Below are 22,193 nucleotides of genomic sequence, written 5' to 3'. Positions count from 1 at the left end.
AAAACAGGGTGGGGAAAGAGCTCTCCATGGGATGCTGCTGGTTAGAAAAAAAAATTAAAACATATTTCCTGTGACCCTGGGATCCTCAAATTCCACGGGAAAGCTGTCTCACCAAGCCGTGCCTCGGCTCAGAATCAGAGCAGGACCTGTGTCTGACATGACATCCCAACCTGCTCAGCAATGCTCAGATTTATTGTCCTCCTCAACTGCCAAGAAATGATAATAAATCAGTGCAATCAGCACGTTCATCTCCCACATTCTGGCCCGAATCCTGATTAAGTGGAGCCCAGAACATTGGCAGCATCAACCAACCTGCTCACCAAGTGCTCAGTAAATACTCCAGTCAGCAAGCATATAACAAACCATTTCTCCTCAGCCAGCCCAGTTCTCTTCCAGGGCAATTCTGTGCTAAGAGCCATTAAGTGCAGGACTAATTTAGCTGGGGGTCTGTGCACAGCTTCCCTCACACGTCACTGAAAGGGTGACACAGCCCACTGCAGAGCTGACAGAGTTTCAAACTTAAACAGATGATACGTGGCCCTACACTTTCATTGCTAGTGTAGATTATTAAAGAACTCTAATTCAATATAGTCCAGATCAGTAAAACCCTTATTCTTCACATAATTGACTTTCATGGACTGTGGACAAACAATATAGTGCAGCAGCAGGCACTGTCTAAATCCAGTGTCAGAGGAAAACAGCGTTAGTGCTGCAGGTGAATCATTTCCAGTGGCATCAGACTCCACTGGCAAATGCCCCTACAGGTGAGTGATGGAGCTATGACCTAACAGACCAGCTTTAATTGATCGTTTCCTGGGGTTTCAGCACTAAGCAGCATCTCCTTCAGCCAGCTGTGTGTGGCGGGGCCGTCCTTCAGCACACACACCGAGCTGAAGTGAGAGAGCTCCATCCCAGGAGGATCCTGCATCCACAGAATGCAATTGAGAAGCTGGAACATGATTGATTTTCATGGGAACGTTCAAAGGCACTTCTCACCGAATGCAATTTCCGAGAATTGTCATCTTTCCACTATTTCGACTGTGGGGCTTTATATAAATAAATTGGTCACAAGATTTCGTCCTCGTTGCTTTGCTTCTTGTGGGAGCCATTTTTCACTCTTGGTAACCAAAAAAAACCACCAACCTAAGAGCTGCTTTTAAATAAACAAACAAATGACTAAGCCAAGTTGAGCTCCCAACCCTTTCAGCTTTCTTCCAGGAAACCTTTTTTTTTTTTTTGCAAAACCTTTTAGCAGGAAAGATCATATCCTAGAAACATCAGGTTTGCTGAATAGCGTAGGGAAGGGCTATGAATAGAAATGCACACATATCCATGCAGCAAGGAGCTATCACACCAGATAATCCTGCTTTGTGTTATAATAAGTATGCATTTCCAGGGGTCAAAGGTGGGAGAAATTTGTTTCCACCCTCTTGTAAATGCAAGCAGTGCATCCCACAAATATTGACCTTAGGCAGGACCCTCTAAAGAGGCAGTTTGCATGTAACAACCTCTCCTGCAGGGAAAAAGTGAGGGAGGTGATGGAGAAGAAATGGCATATTGGCAACTGGAGAGATGAAGAAGGGCAGACTGCAATTTTACATGGTAACTAAGAGGATCTGTAGCCTCTGAAGTGCAATTTAAACTCAAATCCACTGGGATTAGAGGTAGTAGGCTCCAAGCATCCCATTAAAGAGCTGAAATTGTGTATGAAAGTCCCTTGTATTATTATTCCTGGCATCTAAATAGGGATTTACAGCATTTCAGAAATGGTGACTGAGAGAACCAGCTTGTTACAAGCTGCAAATGCATCCTTATTTTTCCCAACACCCATGTGCAGCCCACCTGGGATTTAACAATTCTAAAGAGGAGGGCATAAGTGGTTACAAGACTGCACCTTACCACGTTTAAAAAGACAGCTCCTTGTTTCACCATTGCCTTTAACAGGGCTCACTGAAAGGACTCAACAGTCTGAGAGTCATTTTTCCAGGCAAGGAGCTGAATATTAGGGATTAAATGCTGTCATGATTGCAATACCTGTAACAATGCCTTCCACAAGTGATGTGACAAATATTTCAGATAGGAGTGTTAGGTGGGTTTTATTTTTCTTGTTCCTGTTTAATGGTAAAATATTCTAGAAATGGACAATTCCAAAAAATAGATTACACTCAAAAAAAAAAATGTATTTACAAAGGCAAAAGCCAACATTACTGAGTGCACCTCTAAGCTTTCAGCTGCCCAAAGGAACAGCAAAATGCAGATATAAATAAGTTTTCATTACTTACATTTTCAAGATGCAAGTTAGCACAAAATATCTGGGCCCACAGAAATATCTGAAGCACTTCAATTTGCATTATGGAACAAACATTTGAGACATTTCATCTAAAAGCAGAATTTAAGTGCCAAAGATGGCCCATGACCTTAGATTGCTTGCTCTTGCAGCCCAATGGCAGCATCAGTCTTTCTGCTGCTTGAAAATGGTTTGACTTTACAAACAATTAGGGGAGGGGAAAAAAATCTTCTCTGCATTTCCTTGTGCACAAAGGTTTTGGAGCTGAACTCCCACACAGTGTGAGCACAACGAGCAGCACTTGGTTATGAGGGATTTTAAAGTAGAGCAGCTTTTTAGAACTGGTTAAAAAAAAAATTAAATAAAAAACGCAACAAGTTGCGAGGCTTTCAGTCTGCCAGGAGCTGACTGTGGGACAGGATTCCTACAACATTATTAGACTGTGCCACTCACAGCTGCCAGAGACAGCTGTAACAGTGCCTCTTTCATCATCCTCACGTGCACAACCACCTCTGGGGAGCATTTTACCCAGCCCAAGGTGCCAGCAAAGCCCCTCTCTGCTGTTCAGCTGTGTTTGGGAGCACAGACTGATCGACCTGTCTCATGTCAGTACCTACACACCTTGAGGCTACCTGGGGACTTCAGGAAAGCTTAAAAGCTCTACCTCTGTTGCACAGCTCATTTCCACCAGCAGCCTGTGCATCTCCCCACTGGTTTTCCTGACAGGACAGCCCAACTGACACCTCCCAACTCACCACACACTTGTGTTATTAACACCTTTTCTGGGTTCCCCACCACCCCAGAGCAATTTGTACATCACTTTCTACACAGCTCATATCCTAACCTTTCCAACATAGTGATTAACTGACTTGCAATTCCTGGAGTTTTCCAAGTTACCTTGAACAAGAGGTTTCTGCTCCCTGGAGACAGACTGTAATTATATACTGATTTGGGGATCTAGAAGGTTCCTTTGTTTAACACTCCAGCTGTGACTGTACCCAGTGAAACAATGAATTCTCCAGCTGAACTCAGGGAGGGGTTAAACCAGTTTTAAGTACAATGCTATTTCTCTATAAAAAGGCATTTTGAAGGATAAGTATCAATCAGAAGAGACCTGCAGAAGCCAAAAAGGTTCATTAAGGTCCTTCCATTTGGTTCAGGCTCTTTAGAAGTATTCAGTTAGTGCAAAATTAGTGCTTCTGGATGGTAAACAACCTGTTGAAGGTTGCAGTGCTGAACCCCAGCCCAGCTGGCACACCAGCAGTGGGAATGCAAACTGCAGTGGCAATTTGGGTGATGTGAACATCTCTCTGGCAGGGAGCTGCAGGAATGATTAGGGACCTGAGAACAAAACTGGTCCCAAAAAAACCCCAGTGGGATTTAAGTATAGACAGTGTGATTATATGGAAGTATTTTAGAAGCTTACAACAAATTTTTTTAACAGGACTAGAGAGAAAATACAATATCCAGATAAACCAAATCAGACCCTGATGGTGAGGAGGGAACTACTATTTAGGAGGAGAGGAGATGGGGTTTTATTTGTTTCTATTAGGAGGGTTTATGCCCAGGGTAGTTTGAGAGACCACCACTTGCATGAGACCTACATGTGACTCTAGGTAGCTACTCCCAGGTTACCTCAAATTCATAAAGTGCTATTACTTAATAAGTACTTTGCAGGGAATTTTTCTCTAATAAATGTTGATAGGCTTTTAGGTTTGTCTCTTTCTAATAACAGTGACACAATTTCAGAGCTTCCAGAGAGCTGCAAATTCATCAGCACATCCCTGAGTGTCCTGGGACAGAGCAGCAGTGACAGTGCTGGCTTCAGAATCTGTGCTCCCTGTGAGAGGGAGTTCTTCTTAAAGCCTTCTGCTCTTCCCTGGATCAGAACTGGGCCATGGGAAAGAACTGAAAACCTACCAGAGATTAACCACCAGCCTTTCTTTTCATCTTGAACCAGCAGCAGGGCAGCTGAACTCTGTTAAAGCAGCCTAAGCCACAGTGATACTGAAAATGGCTGAGCCCTGTCTAATAAAAATGAGGTTGAGCAGACAAGGAGTTTGTGATGCCAACTCATGACTTCTCTGCTGTCTGCAAGTGTAGGGCACCATCAACAGTGTGCAGGTTCCATCTGCACAGATCCCCATGTTCCAAGGGGAGCCAACTCCCCTGAGAATGCCCTGCCCACCTCTCCAGGTTATGTGTAACTGCCCTCTTGTACTTTTATCTCCAGCTGATGAACTTGTCTCAGGGTGCCAAGGAGAATGGGAAGGTTCTCTGTGAATGTTCACACGTAAGAAGGCAGAGGAAAGGAAAAAAAAACATTCATTCATGACAACCTTCAGGCACTCTGCTTCTCCTGGTGTTTCTGACACTTGGATTTTTATCCTTTTGGACATGAGGCAGAAGAGGAAAGCAAGGAAGAGTTTGAATTCACCTTGACTTCTCTTTGTCTCCAGCTGCCAAATATGCACAGAGTCATTATCAGAAAAGAGAGATTTGTTTGTGCCTCTGCTGAGACTTGAGCAATGATATGACTTGAGGGGCACAGGCACTGTCATGATGCATCACAACCCTGGAGGCATTAAAGTGTCTCTGTGCAGCTGCTCAGCCAGAAAAGCTACTCAGATTGCTCAAGTCTTTTCAATGAGCTGAGCCCAAGGCGATATTTTAGTAAGAAACTGCTTCTTTAAAAATTAAAAGGAGTTATTTTTACATCATTTGCATCATTTGACTTGGGTTATTTTCAATGTGTTCTATGATAGGTCACCTGTGTTGCCAGAAAAAAACTCACAACTGGTTCCATTCAGATTAATTCCCTTAAAATACTGACAGCTTTATTGCCTAATTCCTTGCACAGACACCTTCAAAAACCATGAAATTACAAGGGTTAGTTCTATTTTAGTACTGACATGTGCAGGTGACATGCAATCTGCACACATTTCCAGGAATGTCTCAACAGTGACCAACAAAAAATGACTCTGTGCTTAGTCAAGGATTCCAGCCTGGCTGAAATGACCCAAAATTAGGAGGATGAGCTTGGATTCATCTATTTAGTGTTGCCATATCAAACCCAGTTATCCTTTGTGAGCCAGCTAGAGACATGACCTGAAAATGCAGTTCCAATTAAGCCCAGGAGAAAGTTGCTTTCTCTTGTTCATTCTGCAGTGGAAGAGTTCATTGATGTTAAACCTGCTTGATTTTTTCCATTTTTCCACCCCTCTGATAGAGACAGTGTTAGCAAGGACATCTAGGAGGGACATGTTACAAGACATGTTGTTCTGAACTGAGAAGCTGGACAGGAAAAGGGAAGGAGCAGAACCTCCCTAGTGAGGGCAGAGTTGCTTCATGCAGCTGTGCTTTTTTGCAAAATAAAGTCTGTACACAAAACCAGCATAAGAGAGGAAGCCAAAAAAAAAAAAAAGGGAGTTTTTGCCCCTCTGCGTCAGAAAACGCTGCATGAGCCCACAGTGAGGGTTTTTACATCACTGTACAAGCAAAATTTTGTTTCACTTCTGAACTTACAATGGTAAATGCTGAGCCCATAAAGTGCCACAAGCTCAGCCAGCACTGCTGCAACACTTTCTGCTACTTAATCAAAGTGCCTTTACCTTCTCTTGTAGGACTGTTTCTCATTTCACATGACCCTCCAAAGCAGTCCCTCCTTTTCCATATATTTGGTTTTACCCCACATTAGGCACTGTATCACCAGAACCACAGGACAGTAGGAACACTTCCTTACCTTAACAAGCAACATCCCCTCTGACCCACTCTAGAGTCACATTGAATTGTTTTTTTTTCCTCATCCAGCACAGGATGGTCAGTGATCATCCTATAACCTGCTGTGCACTTTGTTTGGCATCAGGGAAATGGTTGGGCTGGACAAATGTATCATTGAAAGGTTCAATAAGAACACTGTGAGATAAGACTTAATGGTTATATTCTGCTGAGATTGCCAGGAAGTGTTATGACTACTGGAAAGGCAAAGAGGGATTAGTTACAGTATTTAGATACAAAACCTAACAGTGTTTTACCATAAGAAAAGAAGAAAAGGAAAGAAAACACACCTTGGAGCTACTGCAGAAGGAAAAAGGGCAGGAACTGAACACCTGAGACATGGGGGATGTGTGGCTCTCAGTCTGCCACAAATATTGGAAAGAAATCTTTTCTCTCTCTCTTAAACTGGAAAACTTTTTCAGTGGTAGCAGCAGACCATCTCGAAGATTCTTATCTATTTTAATCAGGCTTCTTTTAGCACCTGCTGAAATCTGAGAGCTCAGGATTGGCTTAAACACACATGAAGAGGGCCCCGTGGCACATATTCCTTGACAACAATCTGTTCTCCTCACCTCATAGAGTGTAATGATGCCATTTGTCTCATTTGGAGGCTTCCACTGCACATAGATCTTCTCTTCAAAAGGTCCTCCCTGGATGGATTCCAAGGGAACAGGTCCAGGAACTGCAGGGGGGAAAAAAAGCCCAACAAACTGTCTTAAAAACTACCCCCAGCTCCAGCTGCACACACATGAGAAGACACCAAAAGGCCACCAGATGGGAAGCTCAGAGTTAAAAATAAATAAATAAAATTAAAAATTAAAATCCGTCAAAGCACTAGTACTATCAAAGCCTTATTTCTGCACTTTTGGTTCAAACAAGGATACTCTAATGTAACCACTAAGTGATAAATAAAATTAGAATCCACAAAAATATGGAGCTAATTTCAGTATGGTTTCATTTCAGTACAGCAGAGCAGTAGCAGGGAATTTAATCTGTCCTTCTCTGCCCAAAGCTCTCTCCACCTAAACAGCCAGTCTGCACCTTGGCATAAGGATGCTGCTGGGCTGCACACCTTTATCAATGTGAGAGACTGATTTGCTTAGCAAAGTAACAATGTAAGATTTATATTTCATTATGGCTACAAGGCCAGCTAAAAAAATCCACCTACTCAAGCAAAATTTTAATGCTGTGGAAGACAACTAACTAAATGCACTCCCAAGCCTGTCTGATAAAACCCTGCTCATTTTTCTGAAATATCTGCCATCCTTTTATGTCCCCCCCATGTGATATACTGGGCTGGAAGAGCCACTTTCAGCTGAGAGAAACTTAGGACAGCAACTTCTTACAGCTCAGGCTGAGGAAAGACTTGTGTTTTACATGTTGGACAGGAGGGAGGCTTGTAGAGCATGAGAGTCTGAAACAGCTCAGATGGGACAGTAACACTGAAACACTCCATCACATCAGTTCTTCCAGAAAACTTTTCTTTTATATCCAGAACACAAGAGTTCACACTCAATTAATTTTGCTTCTGAGATCTATATAAAATATGATGTCTGGAAGATCAATATTAAGAAAAGCTATGCTCCGGAAAGGAAGGTATTATACTCCTTTGAGGACATCTTTTTCTTGTGAAGGCACAAGAAAAAAAAAAAATCAACAAATGCCAGGATTACATTTGCCCATATGACAAAGGAAGCTGCTGGGTAGTTGTTGGGTAGTTCAGAACACAGAGAATTAAACCTTTGGTAACTGCTCAGGCTGATGTTTATCACACTCAAGCACTTCAAGGATCCTTGTCTTTTCAAGAACATGGTTGTGAAATAGAAATTATTTACCCCTACAAGTTTTGCTTGCATGAGACACACGTTGTCCAGAGAAGACATTTATATACTCGTGGGACAGAGGGTTATGTTTATGAGAAATAAAAATACAATTTTTATAGGTATATCATGAAGTTGTAAGATATCCAACTTCAAAAATACTGGACTTGAGTGTCAGGGTCTTTTTCGGCCAGCTAAGGGAAGTGCAAGAGTTCTTAAAATCTTTTGGGGCCATTTTTGTACAAAAGGAGTTTTCTCTCTTTGGGCTAAGAACAAAGAACATCCATCATCCTTGACAAGGGATGCCTTGCAGCCAATCAGAGTAAAAGGAAAGCCCCTTTTGAGAGAAAAGAAACCTTTTTAGGTAAAAATGAATATATTAAAACTTATCTGAAAAAGGGTGGGATTTTGTAAAACTATAAAATGAATGAGATGTAAAGCCAAAGAGTCTTTCTCCCCTGAAAACTCGGTGGGGGAAGGACCTGGCGTGCCAAATAAATCCTTTATTGTTCCCTGAGTTTATGCCGTCTTTCCAAAATTAAAAGAGGGATTTTTCCCCACATGTTGTTATTTACGACCTGTTAACATGAGCCCTCCTCAGGAATCAAGCAAACAAACCCAGCCTGACTGTGGTAGTTTAGTCTGGGCCTTCCTTGGTGACCAGTTTGTAACCAAGGAAGTGCCCAGATTTACCCGGTATTCCCTACGATTTTTACGTAAGCTGGGGTATGAGAAGAAAGGAGGAAAGGTCTTTGGCCCTCTTTTCTTCCAGTGGCTTTGGAGGTGCGGGTTTCCCTACTGTTGAGTCTGTTGTGTTGGGGAGTGAGGCCTAGTGAGGCCTGGTGAGGCCCGATGAGGCCTAGTAAGGCCCGGTGAGGCCTAGTAAGGCCCGGTGAGGCCTTGCCAACCTTGGGGAGGCAGAGGTTGCTGGCGGTCGTTCCAGAGAGACTTTCTGTTGTCCCAAGCAGAGTAGTAAGATATTCTTTTGCTAATTCTTTTAGTTGCTAGATTTTGGGCTATTGATCGTGTATATTTTATTTTGCTTTTGTTCCCTTTTTTCCTTCCCCCTTCCCTTTCCCTTTTGAAGTTGTATATATATTTCAATTGTATATAAATGTAATATAAGTGTAAATATATTTAGATATATTGCTTTAGCTGCCTCTCTCTCGTTTCGGTTCTCTTGGGTTTTTTTCTCTTTTCCCTTGGTTTTGGGGGGGTGGGGGAAGCTCTTGTGGTGAGATTTGAAGACTTGGCAGGGAACCAGCTTCAAACCACCTCACTGACTCACCATCCTCCTCGGTCTGCACCACCAGCTCCTCGCTCTCCATCTTGCCCTCGGGGTTGGACAGGGCCAACCTCAGCCTGATGGTCATGAAGGGCCGCAGACCCCGCAGGGTGTAGTGGGAGGAGGTCTGGATGAGCTCCTCGGCCTCGAACTTCTGCTGGTTGAACACGTACTGGTACTGCACGGTGAGGTTGTAGCTGTGGCAGCGGGTCACGGCGTAGCCGAAGGGCTCCCACTGCAGCGTCAGCTGCCGCGACCGAATGTCCACCACCTCCACGTTCTGGGGGCCGTGCACGGGATCTGCGGGGCAGGAAAAGACAAAAAAAACACACCTTGATATTAAAACAAGTCAGTCATCCACTAATGTGCTTCATTCTGTACGTCCAGAGTATCCCAGCACTCCATGGGTGGGAATGTTCTTGTCTGTGCAGTGTATGAGTGGTAGGAGATGGATTTCAGATCTACAAATGCATTCTGGCTCCGGAGTTTTCCCTGAAAATCTCCTCTCACAAGGCCCTGAACAGTGGTCATGCTCCTGATTGCTGTGAAACCTCACGGAATCTGACAATGGCAACGTGACCCCATCAGGTAAGGGGTGGGAAAGTTACGCTTTCTTCATTCTTCCAAAAAAAAAAAAAAAAAAAAAAAGCAAAAATAATAGTAGTTGAGGGTCTACTTGACAGTGCCCAAGGAGTTTGGTGAGTCCAACCCTAAGTGATGCAAACACACAGGAAATGGCCCCCAGAGAAGGAATGCACTTAAGTCTTTCAGCTTCCAATTCAGCTCTGTAGTCCCTACACCCTCCTGCTGCCCTCGAACTCGTTCTGCTCAGAGACTGAAGCCCAAAAGCGCAAGAATTAAGACTAAAAACCTGACTGTTGGGCTTCCAACATCCCAGTGCTGCTGTCCCCTCATCTGTCAGACACTTGAATGTTCTGGTAGTGGGGTGTTCAAGCAGATCCCGCCACTCCTGGACTAAGTTTTCTGAGCCACCTCAACTTTGTGCCAATAAAACTTTCAACTCAGATCATCTCCACGCCTTGGTCCCATCAAAGTTTCTCTGCTCTTTATTATTCTTTCTGCAGTGTCTGGCTGAGGTACACTTTGAATATTCATGTGTAGGAATCATTTTCACCTGCTGTTCCTTAATTTATTTTTAACAGCATAACTCAGATGCTCTGACTACACTCTGCCCTTTATATAAAATATAAATGCATGTACTGCTAGACATGTGGATATAAAGAATGAAGGATGAGTGAGTAAAATCAGTGTTTGAGATAAGTCAGATGGTGATAATACTACAGATGTCACAGTTTGTTTATCTGACAGTTTTTCAACTTGTACAGCTCAACTTGTATTTGCTTTTTTGCTCAATATATATCTAAGCAAGGTAATTAGAAAATACGTAATTTCACGTAAAGTTTCTTGATTTATGGCACAATTCAGGGTTCTGCCCACTTCTTGTGTTCTCTCACGACTTTGACCTATGAAAGGAACATTTTCATGGAAACAAAAAAGTTGGAAGAACTCCTGACTACTAGTCACACTTATTTGAAAGATAATTCAAGTAGAAAAAAAAGCCTTCTAGTAATTCCTGAAAGTAAAGCACCAGCCATACTGACTTCAATCTCCTCAAGCAAGAGCAGAAAATACACTGTAACTACCTACATATTCTGAATTACTGCTAAAAATCCCATAAAGACTGGCAATGGGAAAATATTCTGCATCTTTATATAGGCACACACATATGCAGACACTTTGGAAATAGGATGGATATTAAAAGACCAGGGGTCTTAAGTTAGCAAGTGGTTTAGGTTTCCACATAAATCATGTCAATCCTGTAGCATCGAGAAAATACCTCCTAAATAAGAGTATTTACTACTCTGTGTGTCAAAAAAAATGTCATTTAGAGATTAGGAAGTTCCTATGCATAAATACACACACTCAGCATTAGGTGCTGAGTAGCCATTTACTATAAATCCATGGAAGGCACATTCCTGCAGATGAATTGTGGAGATAAATGAGGTGACCCAAAGAATGGTTCTGTGAAATCTTTCACAGATCAATCAACAGTAAAGGTAAGCTCAAGACATTGCAAGATGCATCAGATGGAAAAAAAACCTAAAAAAAAAAAATAAGTTCATAAGTAAAAACAACTTAAATTTTAGGTTAGAGAGAAAGAAACCAAACTGGAATTAGATCAACAAACAGAAGCTGGCCCAGGAAAGCTTTACATTCTCTCCAGTTCCCTTCTCTCGGTTTCAATCTCCTTTTTTTCCTGAAAACTGAGACTATATAATTTTGAAAATGTTTTCCTGTTGCTACAGTGATTTTCTTTGTAGCAGAAACCATTGAAACCTCATTTTCAAAGCTGAGATTTTGTACTGCTGTTTTTAAAGGACAGTGGTCCTACTGTCCTCTCCATTGAATTCCTTCTCCACGTCAGCTTTGTAAATATTCAGTCTCAGAAGGTCTGTAGTACCTATCCCTGGGGTTTGACTGTCTAACAACATCCATTTTTCATAATCTGTTAATGACTTGTTTTCCCAGAAAAAGAGTTTATAATTTGTCTACAATCCTCTGGTAGTGGTGAATATTTGAAACTGGACAAACGTCTCCACTTCTGTATTCTTGGAATTATAGCTTTCAAATAATCCAAGAAAATGCCTGAAAATTAATAACTTTGTACTTAGCTAGTGGCATAAAAGCTGCCAATATGGATCTCAGCTTCAACTACACAAAGCTACCCATCAAAGCAGGACAGAAACAGACTGGCCCAATTTGAGTAGTTAAGAGATCAGATATAAAAAGACATCAATGTAACCTGCATAAACTGAAGTAAAATTTTCTAACTGTCCTGAGACCTTGAGGGAAAAAGTCAGAGGGAATTCTTAAGAGGCCAGAGCAAGGAAAGAGCTGCCACCAACCTGCTGCAACGAGTCTTGAACCCACGCAAGGAAAATTGCAGCCTCTGGGATTTCACCGTGCAAATGCGCATTTTTATTTCAGCCCAGCTGAACCACTAATTACATTTTGAAAGTTCACATCAAAGTCCAGGACTGAACAGTTATTTTTCCATTCCACATCACTCACTGATGCTTTGCTACCTTGTCATTACCCTGGTGGGTTGCTGTGAACACTCAGCAGCCGGGAACCTTTGTGAGCACTTGGGATGGGAAAGTCCAGAGGGGTCTGGAGCATGAGGCTGCTGAGGAGCAGCTGAGGGAGCTGGGGGGGCTCAGCCTGGAGAAGAGGAGGCTCAGGGGGGACCTTCTGGCTCTGCAACATCCTGACAGGAGTGGGGAGCTGGAGGGGGTCAGGCTCTGCTCCCAGGGAACAAGGGACAGGATGAGAGGAAACAGCCTCAAGGTGCACCAGGGGAGGTTCAGATGGGATACTGGGAACGTTTCTTCAGGGAAAGGGTGGTCAGGGAAGTGGTGGAGTCACCATCCCTGGAGGCATTTAAAAGATGTGCAGATGTGGCATTTGGCGACATTGGTTTAGTGATGAGTTTGGACTTGATGATCTTAGAAGCCTTGTCCAACCTAAATGATTCAGTGATTCCAAGTGGCCTGAATGAAGCAAACCCTCCCAGTGATCCTTCAGTGGTACCCTGTGTCCTCAGTCCAGGTAAGGAGACACTGTTGGGCCAACAGTGACGTGTACTGTTCAGACACTGCTTATTCTTCCATCCAAATTTCACAGAAAAGTTGACTTTTAGGGCTGGTTTTGCTCTTTCCTTACTGAGTGTCACAGAGCTCATTCTGTTCACTGGTGTCCTCATGCTCCAGGTGAGGTGTAGAAAAGAAAAGGTTGATTTAGATTATCAATACCAATTGTCATGGCTTTGTACCCCTCCACCAGGAGAAGAGAGAGCAAAGGAAGCCGTGGTGACACACTGGGGTTTGAACACCGAGCTCAAGAGGAAGGAACTTAAATACAGACAATCAGCTGCTGCCCCCGGGTTAAATACCTGCTGCAGGAGCCTAATTGCAAGAGATTGCTGCTGTCAGTAAAGACATGACAGGAGTGGAAGGTGTCTGTACTCATCTGGGGCCCTGTGCCCATGTCTCCTGACCCTCTGGAGGGCAGGAGGCAGAGTTTATTAGCAGTGCAGGTGTCCACTGATTAAATTCTGTTTCCCAGCAGCAGGTTATAGGGGCTGAGAATGCACAAAGGGAAGAAAAATGAGCGTGACATGAGCAGCAGCTGCATGTGAATCCCGAGCTGATGTTTTCTGATACAGAAAGAGAAAGAAGAGAGGTGTAAGCACGATTTGTGCCTTCCCCCAGCACACCCACACCAGAGCTCACCAGCCAGTGCAGGCCAACCAACATCTGGGCACCCCAGCGACGTCCCCAGCCCCTCCTCCAGGCACACTGGGAGGATATCAGTGGAAAACTGGGTGCATTGGTGGTTAGTTAGGCCACCAAATCTTGTGCTCTCCCAACTACCAGCACAGTACAGCCTCTCTCTGTAGCCCAGAAAAATATTTAAATTCACTTCCACCTACAAAATATAAATCTGGCAGGATCACAGAATGGTGGAGAACTGCACAGAATATTTCACTCTCACAATAAATTTAAGCAGTGGCCACTTTTCAAGCAACAGCAACAAAACTCTTATCACAGAATCACTGAAAGGTCCCAGCTCGGATTGGTAGGGACCTTAAAGCTCAGCTTGTTCCTCCCCCTGCCTTGGGCAGGGACACCTTCCACTAGACCAGCTTGCTCCAAGCCCTGTCCAACCTGGCCTTGAATCAACAGTTAGGAGGTTTCCTCTGTGTTTTTCAAAGACATTGTTCTTCTTCTACAGGTGAAAAACCAACAGAAATGTGTCCAACGATGATTTTACACTAGATAAAAGCTGAAGCATTCTCCTTCTCCCCTTTACTCACTCCCTCTTCCTCCTTAAATTTCACAGGACAAAACAAGCCTAGGGAACCACATCTACCATCAAAAAATATAGCAAGACATATCGAGCAAAACCATTTAAGTGGTTTGCCTTAAATGCAAAATTAAGTGTGATGGTTGAGGGAAAAACAAGCGACTCTACAGCCTGTGCTGTTCATCTCTGCCAAGAGATCCTGACAGATGCACTGTCCCATAAACACCTCCTGTATCCATGTCCTATGCATGGGCACTTCTGAATGATGGACAACTCTGTCCATCCCTGAAGTACAACATGGTTTTGTGTGACAGTTTCTCTGCTGAGCGTCACAGCTGCTGCCCATCATATTTCAATGCCTCTGAGCCCAAATGTGGCATAAATACTATAAATACCTTTTCAGACATGGTAGATAAAAACACTGATTAAGCAGAGTTCACTAGTCTTTCAACACTGGGAAAGCTTTGCCCTTCTCTGCAGAAAGACCATCTCCCTAATATTTGGTCTAATTTTTGCTTTCTTTTAAAGATATTCTCACTGGTTCAAAAAACTGTGCAGACAGAGCTGAAAGCAGGCAATTATACAGAAAGGGATGTTCTGAGAGAAGACTTGCAACAGAGACAAGAGAAAAAAGGAGTGAGACTGATAAAATAAAATCACCAAAGGACAACCAACCCTGTTTGTGAGATGCCAACAAGCAACCAAAGCCCAAGCCAGGTACAAAGGAAAAGGTGTCCCTAGAGTGGTGAACTAAACCAGGCTATTTTAGGGCATTCTCTGAGCACTGGAGAAGAAGGAGTGCTGCCACACAGATGAATCTATTAATAAAGAAATGTGAATTAAGTTAGATAATGGACTGTGTGCTGAGAATAAGCCAGGAACTGAGCTCTCTCAACTGTTAACACCATGGTTTTAGTTCGGTTCACAGCACATCACCTTCATTTTTTGATTGTTCTGGGTTTGTTTCTGTTGCAAATTTTACTTGGAATTCTGCACCGAAAGAAACCAAAGATTTGAAAATTCAAAAAGGAAAATAAAATACTTGATACATTACAAATCCCATAAAACATCCTCTGATCTCAGACTTCAACCTTGTTAAACAACCAAACAAAACAAGGGAAAACCAATCCAAATGTCATTAAATAGAGTCCAGACCTATCTGGATCTTTCCATTTGTTACAAAATGTGCTTGTCACGCTCACAGATCAAACCCCCAAGGTCCCAGGAAAGCAAAGGCTGTGGAGAACAAGACCTGAGCCACCAGCACAGCCTTCCCAACACCTGCCCCAACACTGCTCCAGCCAGAGCTGAGCTGCCAAATCTCCACTTGTAAACAACTTCAAGATAATTAAGCACTGCTTTTTAAAAAAAGGTTTATTAGCATCTGTTTAAAAGGGAATTTTTTTCATTAAATTATGAAATGGCAAAATGAAAGCTTTCTTTCTCTTATACCTAAAAACTGTTGTGCTCCGACAAACTTAAAAATAACAATTTAAAACAACAATAAAGGATAATTACTGATTTTATTAAAAACATCTATCATGGATACACATAGCAGTGGAATTCCATGGCTGGGAACACAATGTACATTACTGAGCATTCTGATGATTAAATACAATAGCATTATTAAATATGCTAATGAAAGTGAGATTAAAAAGCAGCTAAAACCACTTGGTTTTTGTCAAACAAAAGTAAAACATCTGCTTTTACAGATTTATTTCATTATGCGTAAATAAAGTATTTATTTTAACTATTTGCTTTACTAACACGTACATGCATTTATTTGTATTACCTCTTCCTCTGTGTACTTTGCTGTTATCTTCAAATGGAGTAAGTGGAGGAGATTGAGAATAACAAAAAGCCAGTTCCTGACAAAACATAAATTATCTCCATAAAAATAAATAAGGAAAACAAAATAGTAGGGAAAAGAGAAGCTTCCTCTACACAGTCAGGAGGCTGTTCAAGTATTCTGAGCAGCAGAGAAAGAGCACTGCTCTTGCCAATAGGTTTTCTCTCATTTGTTACTGTGGCTTCTTTTTCTGTCTGTGCAAGCTGCAAGAGAAATTCTCAATGTTCTTTCAGAATCCTAAATTTAAAAAAAAATAAAAATATTTTCTCTTTTAGGAAAATTTAGTAGCAGAAGGAGCTGCTGGTTGATGAAACCTTGGCTTTGTGAGCACTACTGAAATATCCAAATTGTCCTAAACCTCTTGAGGCCCCGACAGCAGGTCAGGGAGGGGATCCTGCCCCTCTGCTCAGCCCTGTGAGGCACAGCTGGGTGCCGTGTCCAGCTCTGGGATCCTCAGGACAAGAGGGACATGGAGCTCTTGGAGAGGATCCAGCAGAGGCTCCAGAGATGATGAAGGGACTGGAGCATCAGGAGTTGGACTTCAGTGATCCTTGGGGATCCCTTCCAACTCAGGAGATTGTGTGATTCCATCACCTCTCTGGGAGCAGGGAAGGCTGAGGGAGCTGGGGCTGTTCAGCCTCCAGAGCAGACACTGAGAGGGGCCCTCCCCAGGGTGTGTCAGGGGCTGCAGGAGGGGGCAGAGGATGGACCAGGCTCTGCTGGGGGGCCCAGCAATGGCACAGGAGGAACGGGCAGGAACTGATGCCCAGGAAGCTCCACCTGGACATGAGGAAGAACCTCTTTGCTGGGCAGTGACTGAGCTCTGAACAGAGACCAGAGGGGGTGTGGGGTCTCCTCACTGGAGATATTCCAGAGCCACCTGGACATAATCCATGTGCTCTGGGATGACCCTGCTGGAGCAGGGAGGTGGGATCAGATGCCCACTGTGGTCCCTTCCAGCTTAAGCATTCTGGGATTCTTGTCCATTTTCCTCAAGATGTAGGAGCAGCAGTGACTCCCTTGCTCACCAGCTGTGGGTAGTCAGACACCAGGAATCTCTGTGTGATGGGGACTAGCTGATTCCCTGGCCTTGATGACATCTGGAGGGATTTGCTCTCCACAGGCTGCCTTATTGGCAGAAAACAATACCAATTATTATCATAATAACATGAACAATGATGAAAACCCAGTAAAACAGTCCCCAAATTTTCAATTTCCAAGACTGCCGAGACTGGGTAATTACTTAAAGCAACACAGAATATGCCACAGCCATAGTAATGTTTGGCAAATAGGGATTCCTCAGGAGCATGTGGTTGGAGGTTGAGCCAGTGGAAAAGAGAACACAGATATAACCCCATGTCAACTGTTTTTTTTTTCCCCCCAGTTATTTCATTAACTAGACTAAGAGATGTTGAAATTCCTGCAACTGAGCCCTGGTTGCAATGTATTTCAGAAACACGTTTAAAAAGGGTCTAGATCCAATTTCTGAGCAGCTGTTTAACTCTAATTGCATGCTCATGTCCTCCTTGCACCGGGGTGTTGGAGTCAGCAGCGCGAGCCCATTAAGGCCATGGATGGTTAACTCTTATGGGAATGTACAAATTGGAACAAATATGCATTTCCTAGTGCTGGAGACACTCTTTGGGCAGTGGAGGACAGATAAGAGTTTGCTCTGAACAAAATCAATGCACTGCATTTAGCCCAGTAATCGTCCTTTTTCAGGCTGTGTTTGCATTTCAGCACAAACAAAAATAAAGCAGAGCCACTTTATGCCCGAGGGAAGTGAGAGGAGAGCAGAGTGTGAGGGGCAGGACCAGCACTTCTTTAACACATTTATATCTGATCAGCGTGACACTAAGAAAATACCCTGAAAGGATTTCAATACAGGCATTATGGACAAGAAAACACAGATAAACCAGTTCCTCAGAAACAGTGTCAAGCCTATAAAAAAAACAAACAAACAAACAAACAAAAACTATCTCCTAACTCAGCCAGGGCCCTCAGTGTAATCTGAATATACAGCAGTGTCAGGATTACAGCAGTCTTGTTAATACCCCCAACAGACATGTATTTAAGTCTCATTGAAATCCAAGCCATTCTCTTAGTCCAAGCATAACTCTTAAAACTCAGCAGCCTTTTTTTTTCAGTTTTTAAATGCAGCTGGATTAACTGCCTGCTCAGAAAATGACTCAATTCGAAACAATTCCCAATTGTTCCTAATACCTGTAATGTCCCTGCTGCCACATGGCCCCACTGCACATCTACAGGTTTTTATTATCAGATACAGAACCAGGGAATGGTTTGGGTTGGAAAGGACCTTAAAGACCAACTCATTCCACCCCCTGCCATGGGCAGGGACACCTTCCACCATCCCAGGTTGCTCCAAGCCCTGTCCAACCTGGCCTTGGACACTTCCAGGGATGGGGCAGCCACAGCTTCTCTGGGCAACCTGTGCCAGGGCCTCCCCACCCTCACAGGGAAGGATTTCTTCCCAATATCCAATCTAAACCTCTAATTTTATAGTTTCAAACTATTCCCATGGGGTTTGTTTGCTGGTTAATGCTCCACAGGACAGGAGGGAGGAGTCTCCAAGGGCCAAGGTGCTGCTCCAACAGGAAGGCTGAGGAGCTGGTGAACATTCCAGCAGCCTCACAGCAGAGTGGATTTTATCCATGAAAATCCCCCAGGAGAACTTCAGATCACTTAACCTCATCAACTTTGAGGAACTTCTGGTTTGGGTTTTTTTTTAAAACAAACAAACAAACAAGCCCCCCTAAACTCACAAACCCCCAAGAATTAGAATTGTTCGCCAAAGAATATCAAAATATTTCTGTGCTCTTTTCCCAAACACTGCCTCCTAAAAGAAAGCTGTAACTTCCCATTCCCTAATCCCTATTTGCTGTGGAGGCCTGGACACATCCCTTAAACCACTTCTCAGCTCATTTGCATAGCAAAGCAAGCGATTAGTGAGCAGCTCCAGTTTTACAAGAGTATTAGCAGCATTTAATTAAGTCGTGGAAGTCTCTTACAAGGGACCTGACAGCCTGAACTCGTGTGCTCGCCCACACAGGCACAGGTCCTCCCCCCACCCAGCCTGTTCTGCCAGAGGAACATCCACAGCTCCCTCAGGGCATGAGACCAGAGCCTGCCAGGAGCAAACTTTGTGCAGCCTTCGGGAGGAAAAATTAGGGAGGATGCAAAAAAGACCAATATCCAGGTGCTGGTGTTCAGTTTATAAGGTTTCCTATATATTCCTATGTATCCTATGGATACATTTATCTGGGAACTAAAAAAAAAAATTCATGGAATCGTAGAATATCCTCAGTTGAAAGGGACCCACGAGGGTCATCGAGTCCAACTCCTGGCCCTGCACAAAACATCCCCAAGGATCCCACCATGTGCTCCTTCAACTCTGACAGCATTGGGACTGTGAGCGCTGCTCTGGGGAGCCTCTTCCAGTGCCTGGCCATCCTCTGGGGGAAGAACTTTCTCCTAAAATCCAACTGAAACTCCCCCTGACAAAACTCCAACCGTCCCCTTGGGTCCTGTCACTGGTCACAGAGAGGAGAGATCAGTGCCTGCCCCTCTGCTTGCCCTCATGAGAAAGCTGTAAGGCCATGGTGAGGTCTCCCCTCAGACTCTTCTTCTTGAGGTTGTACAAATTGAGCCCTGCTTTTAATGAGCACAGACAGGAAGGTCAACCCCAGTGAACCTAAAGGTACAAGCAGAGCCCTGGACTGCTTATAAAACAGAAAATGGGCATAAAATCATTAAGTTTGGAGAAGACCTCCAAGATCATCAACCCCAACCTTTGACCAAACACCACCAAGCCCACTAAACCACATCCCAGAACACCCTGACTGCTCATTTACAGGCAGATGGAAATGCAGAGGCTGATTTACAGCTCTGCTTCCTTCTTTCATGTCCCATAGGCAAAACCAGGGAATTGGTCATCCCCAAGCTGGGAAAGTGGATGGCATTCACCATGGTCAAAGAGCTGTGTGTTACTACAACCCCCAACTCCAACACAAAACCACAGCAGCCCGTGGAAGACCTTGGAATGCACTATTTGCATGCACATGGATCACAGCTGGATGAGGCTGGATTGCCAAGAGCCACGTCTGGCTCTGAGGGAGCACTGCCCTCCTCTGTGGCTTCTGAAACAGGGAGGGTAAAACAAGGTTTACAGCACTACTTAGAATTACAATGCTAATGAGCAAGTTAGTCATGCCCTAAAAGTTAGGGGAAAGCTCATTTGTCCACATCAATATCTTTATAGTTTAGAATGTTGGGTTTTTTTCTGGGTGAATTGAGTCTCTTCCACTGGCTGTGTATAAATAAATAAATAAAGAACTGAAGTGGAAAAAAAGCAGTGTGTTCTGTTTTCAGCAACTGTGACTTGATTCTTTGCTGCCATGGCTTCAACAGCAAGGCTAGAAGGAAGTAGATGGGCATTCATGTGTGAAAAAAAAAGCCTATGTTTTTAACAGAATTAGGCAGCTGAGCTCATTTCCACCCCATTAGGATCAGTCCATGAGACAGTGCTGCCAGTGAAAGCCCAAGAGATTAGTTTTCCCCTCAGCAGCTCAAGCAACGCTCTGGGCACCAAATACAGATCACGACACTTTCCAGGGGTATTGCAAAGCTCCAGCAGGGAACTGATCCAGATCCTGCCTTTCAATTCCTCTGCAAAGCCACTTCCACACAAACACACCACTGTGCCCTGAAAGAGTTCATTTGGAAATGGAGAGAGGAGAAAGGAGGTGGATGCTTATTGGAAATCCATTTGCTGAAAGCGTAGTAGGGAAAGCTAAGAGTTTCTAAGAAAAGGTCTGTTAATAGGTTACTGAAACATTCCAATAACTACTGCCACAGCTTGGCACCACAGCTCTGCAAGTTTTAACAGCATTTATGGTCAGACACTTTTTGTTCATTTAATATACCACTGAATTTGTACAAAGAACATTCTGTGTTCCTAATCTCATTTTCCTCTAATATTCCTACCTAGAACAAGTGCTGGAAAAGTCAGTTTGATGGTTGGTTGTTCTCTAGCTGTTAATGATTTCCTCCTGTTCAGAGTAAAGGTCAAGAAAGAAGGGCAGAGAAAAAACAGTTACTGCTTGGCTATTAAAATAACAGTATTCCTACAGGAGATGTGTGAGCATTTGCTGCCTAGATGGTTATAATTTATCTTGGGGAGCAGATTAGAAACACCCATGATCTCCAAATGGGATCCATTCAGCTCTACTCTCAATATTTACAGATACAGCCACTTTCTCTTCCTTCATCTTCAGAAAATCTCCTCTGAAACTCAAAATCCAAGAGCTTCACAGCTCTGAAGTGAAGCAATTGAGTGTTGGGTCCAGTTGAAGCTCCACCTGAACATGAGGTAGAAGTTCTTTGCTGAGCAGTGAGCGAGCACTGAACAGAGACCAGAGGGGGTGTGGAGTCTCCCTCACTGGAGATATTCCAGACCCATCTGGACACAATCCTGTGCCATGTACTCTGGGATGACCCTGCTGGAGCAGGGAGGTGGGACCAGGTGACCCTCTGTGGCCCCCTCCAACCATCCTGTGATTCTGTGATTTATTAAAGAATGCTGCTGGAATAGTTAAGAAAACTAAATCATAACAGATTAAAAAAAAAAATAAATCCAAGATCACTGGAAAACAAACACTGCAGAGAAAGGAACACAAAGGATGAAAAATTCCTTCACACATCCCACACAAGGCAGGAAACCACCCAACAGAGGAAGCCTAAAACCAGCCTGCACTCTTCCTATATCTAATGGAAGCACTGGCCCTTTGCTTTCATTACACTTCCCAAAAGAACACAAAAATAAAAAGACAGTGACAGGCTTTCAATGCTCAGTTAAGATTTAGGATGTCACTCAAAGGAGGCCAAAAGCTGTTCTTGCCTGGTGCCACTGAGCAAGAACATCTGCCTCCTTCCCTGTCTGTGTCCCAGCCCAGGCCCCACTGCCTGCACAGAGAGGACAAGGCACCTCCTGGAAGCCCAGGGAGAGGTACCAGTGTGCTCATCAAAATAAATTCTCCTGTGAGGGCAGTTTATTGATTTGTGTATTTGACTCTCCTTGGGATTACTGTTCAATTACTTTTATCCTCGGAGATGAAAGCAGCTGAATGGAACATCAAAAGCAGATAAAAAGTCGCGTGTTTCGAATTTTCTTTCAAATCTGCATAACATCCATTACAGATCCGATTTTCGAGAGAGCCCTCTGAGAGCAGCAGCAGAGGGTAACTCCAGCAGACATACAGCTCTTGTCTG

The 22,193-nt window shown here is 43.6% G+C and overlaps 1 protein-coding gene across 6 annotated transcripts in view; it reads right to left on the bottom strand.

Annotated features, from left to right (window-relative positions):
• PTPRT (protein tyrosine phosphatase receptor type T) overlaps positions 1-22,193 on the bottom strand; it is a 272,419-nt gene that overhangs the window by 140,555 nt on the left and 109,671 nt on the right. For all 6 annotated transcript variants that reach the window (XM_018073978.3, XM_018073971.2, XM_018073972.2 and 3 more), the window contains exons 6-7: positions 9,173-9,469; positions 6,637-6,746 (exon numbers count right to left, since the gene is read on the bottom strand). In XM_018073978.3, the coding sequence (XP_017929467.1) occupies positions 6,637-6,746; positions 9,173-9,469 (407 nt within the window). The remainder of the gene's footprint in view (positions 1-6,636; positions 6,747-9,172; positions 9,470-22,193) is intronic.

This window comes from Manacus vitellinus, unplaced genomic scaffold (genome assembly GCF_001715985.3).
Source record: "Manacus vitellinus isolate BGI_N305 unplaced genomic scaffold, ASM171598v3 scaffold_26_pilon, whole genome shotgun sequence".
Classification (NCBI taxonomy): Eukaryota; Metazoa; Chordata; class Aves; order Passeriformes; family Pipridae; genus Manacus; species Manacus vitellinus.
This window is presented reverse-complemented; position numbering and strand designations above follow the sequence as displayed.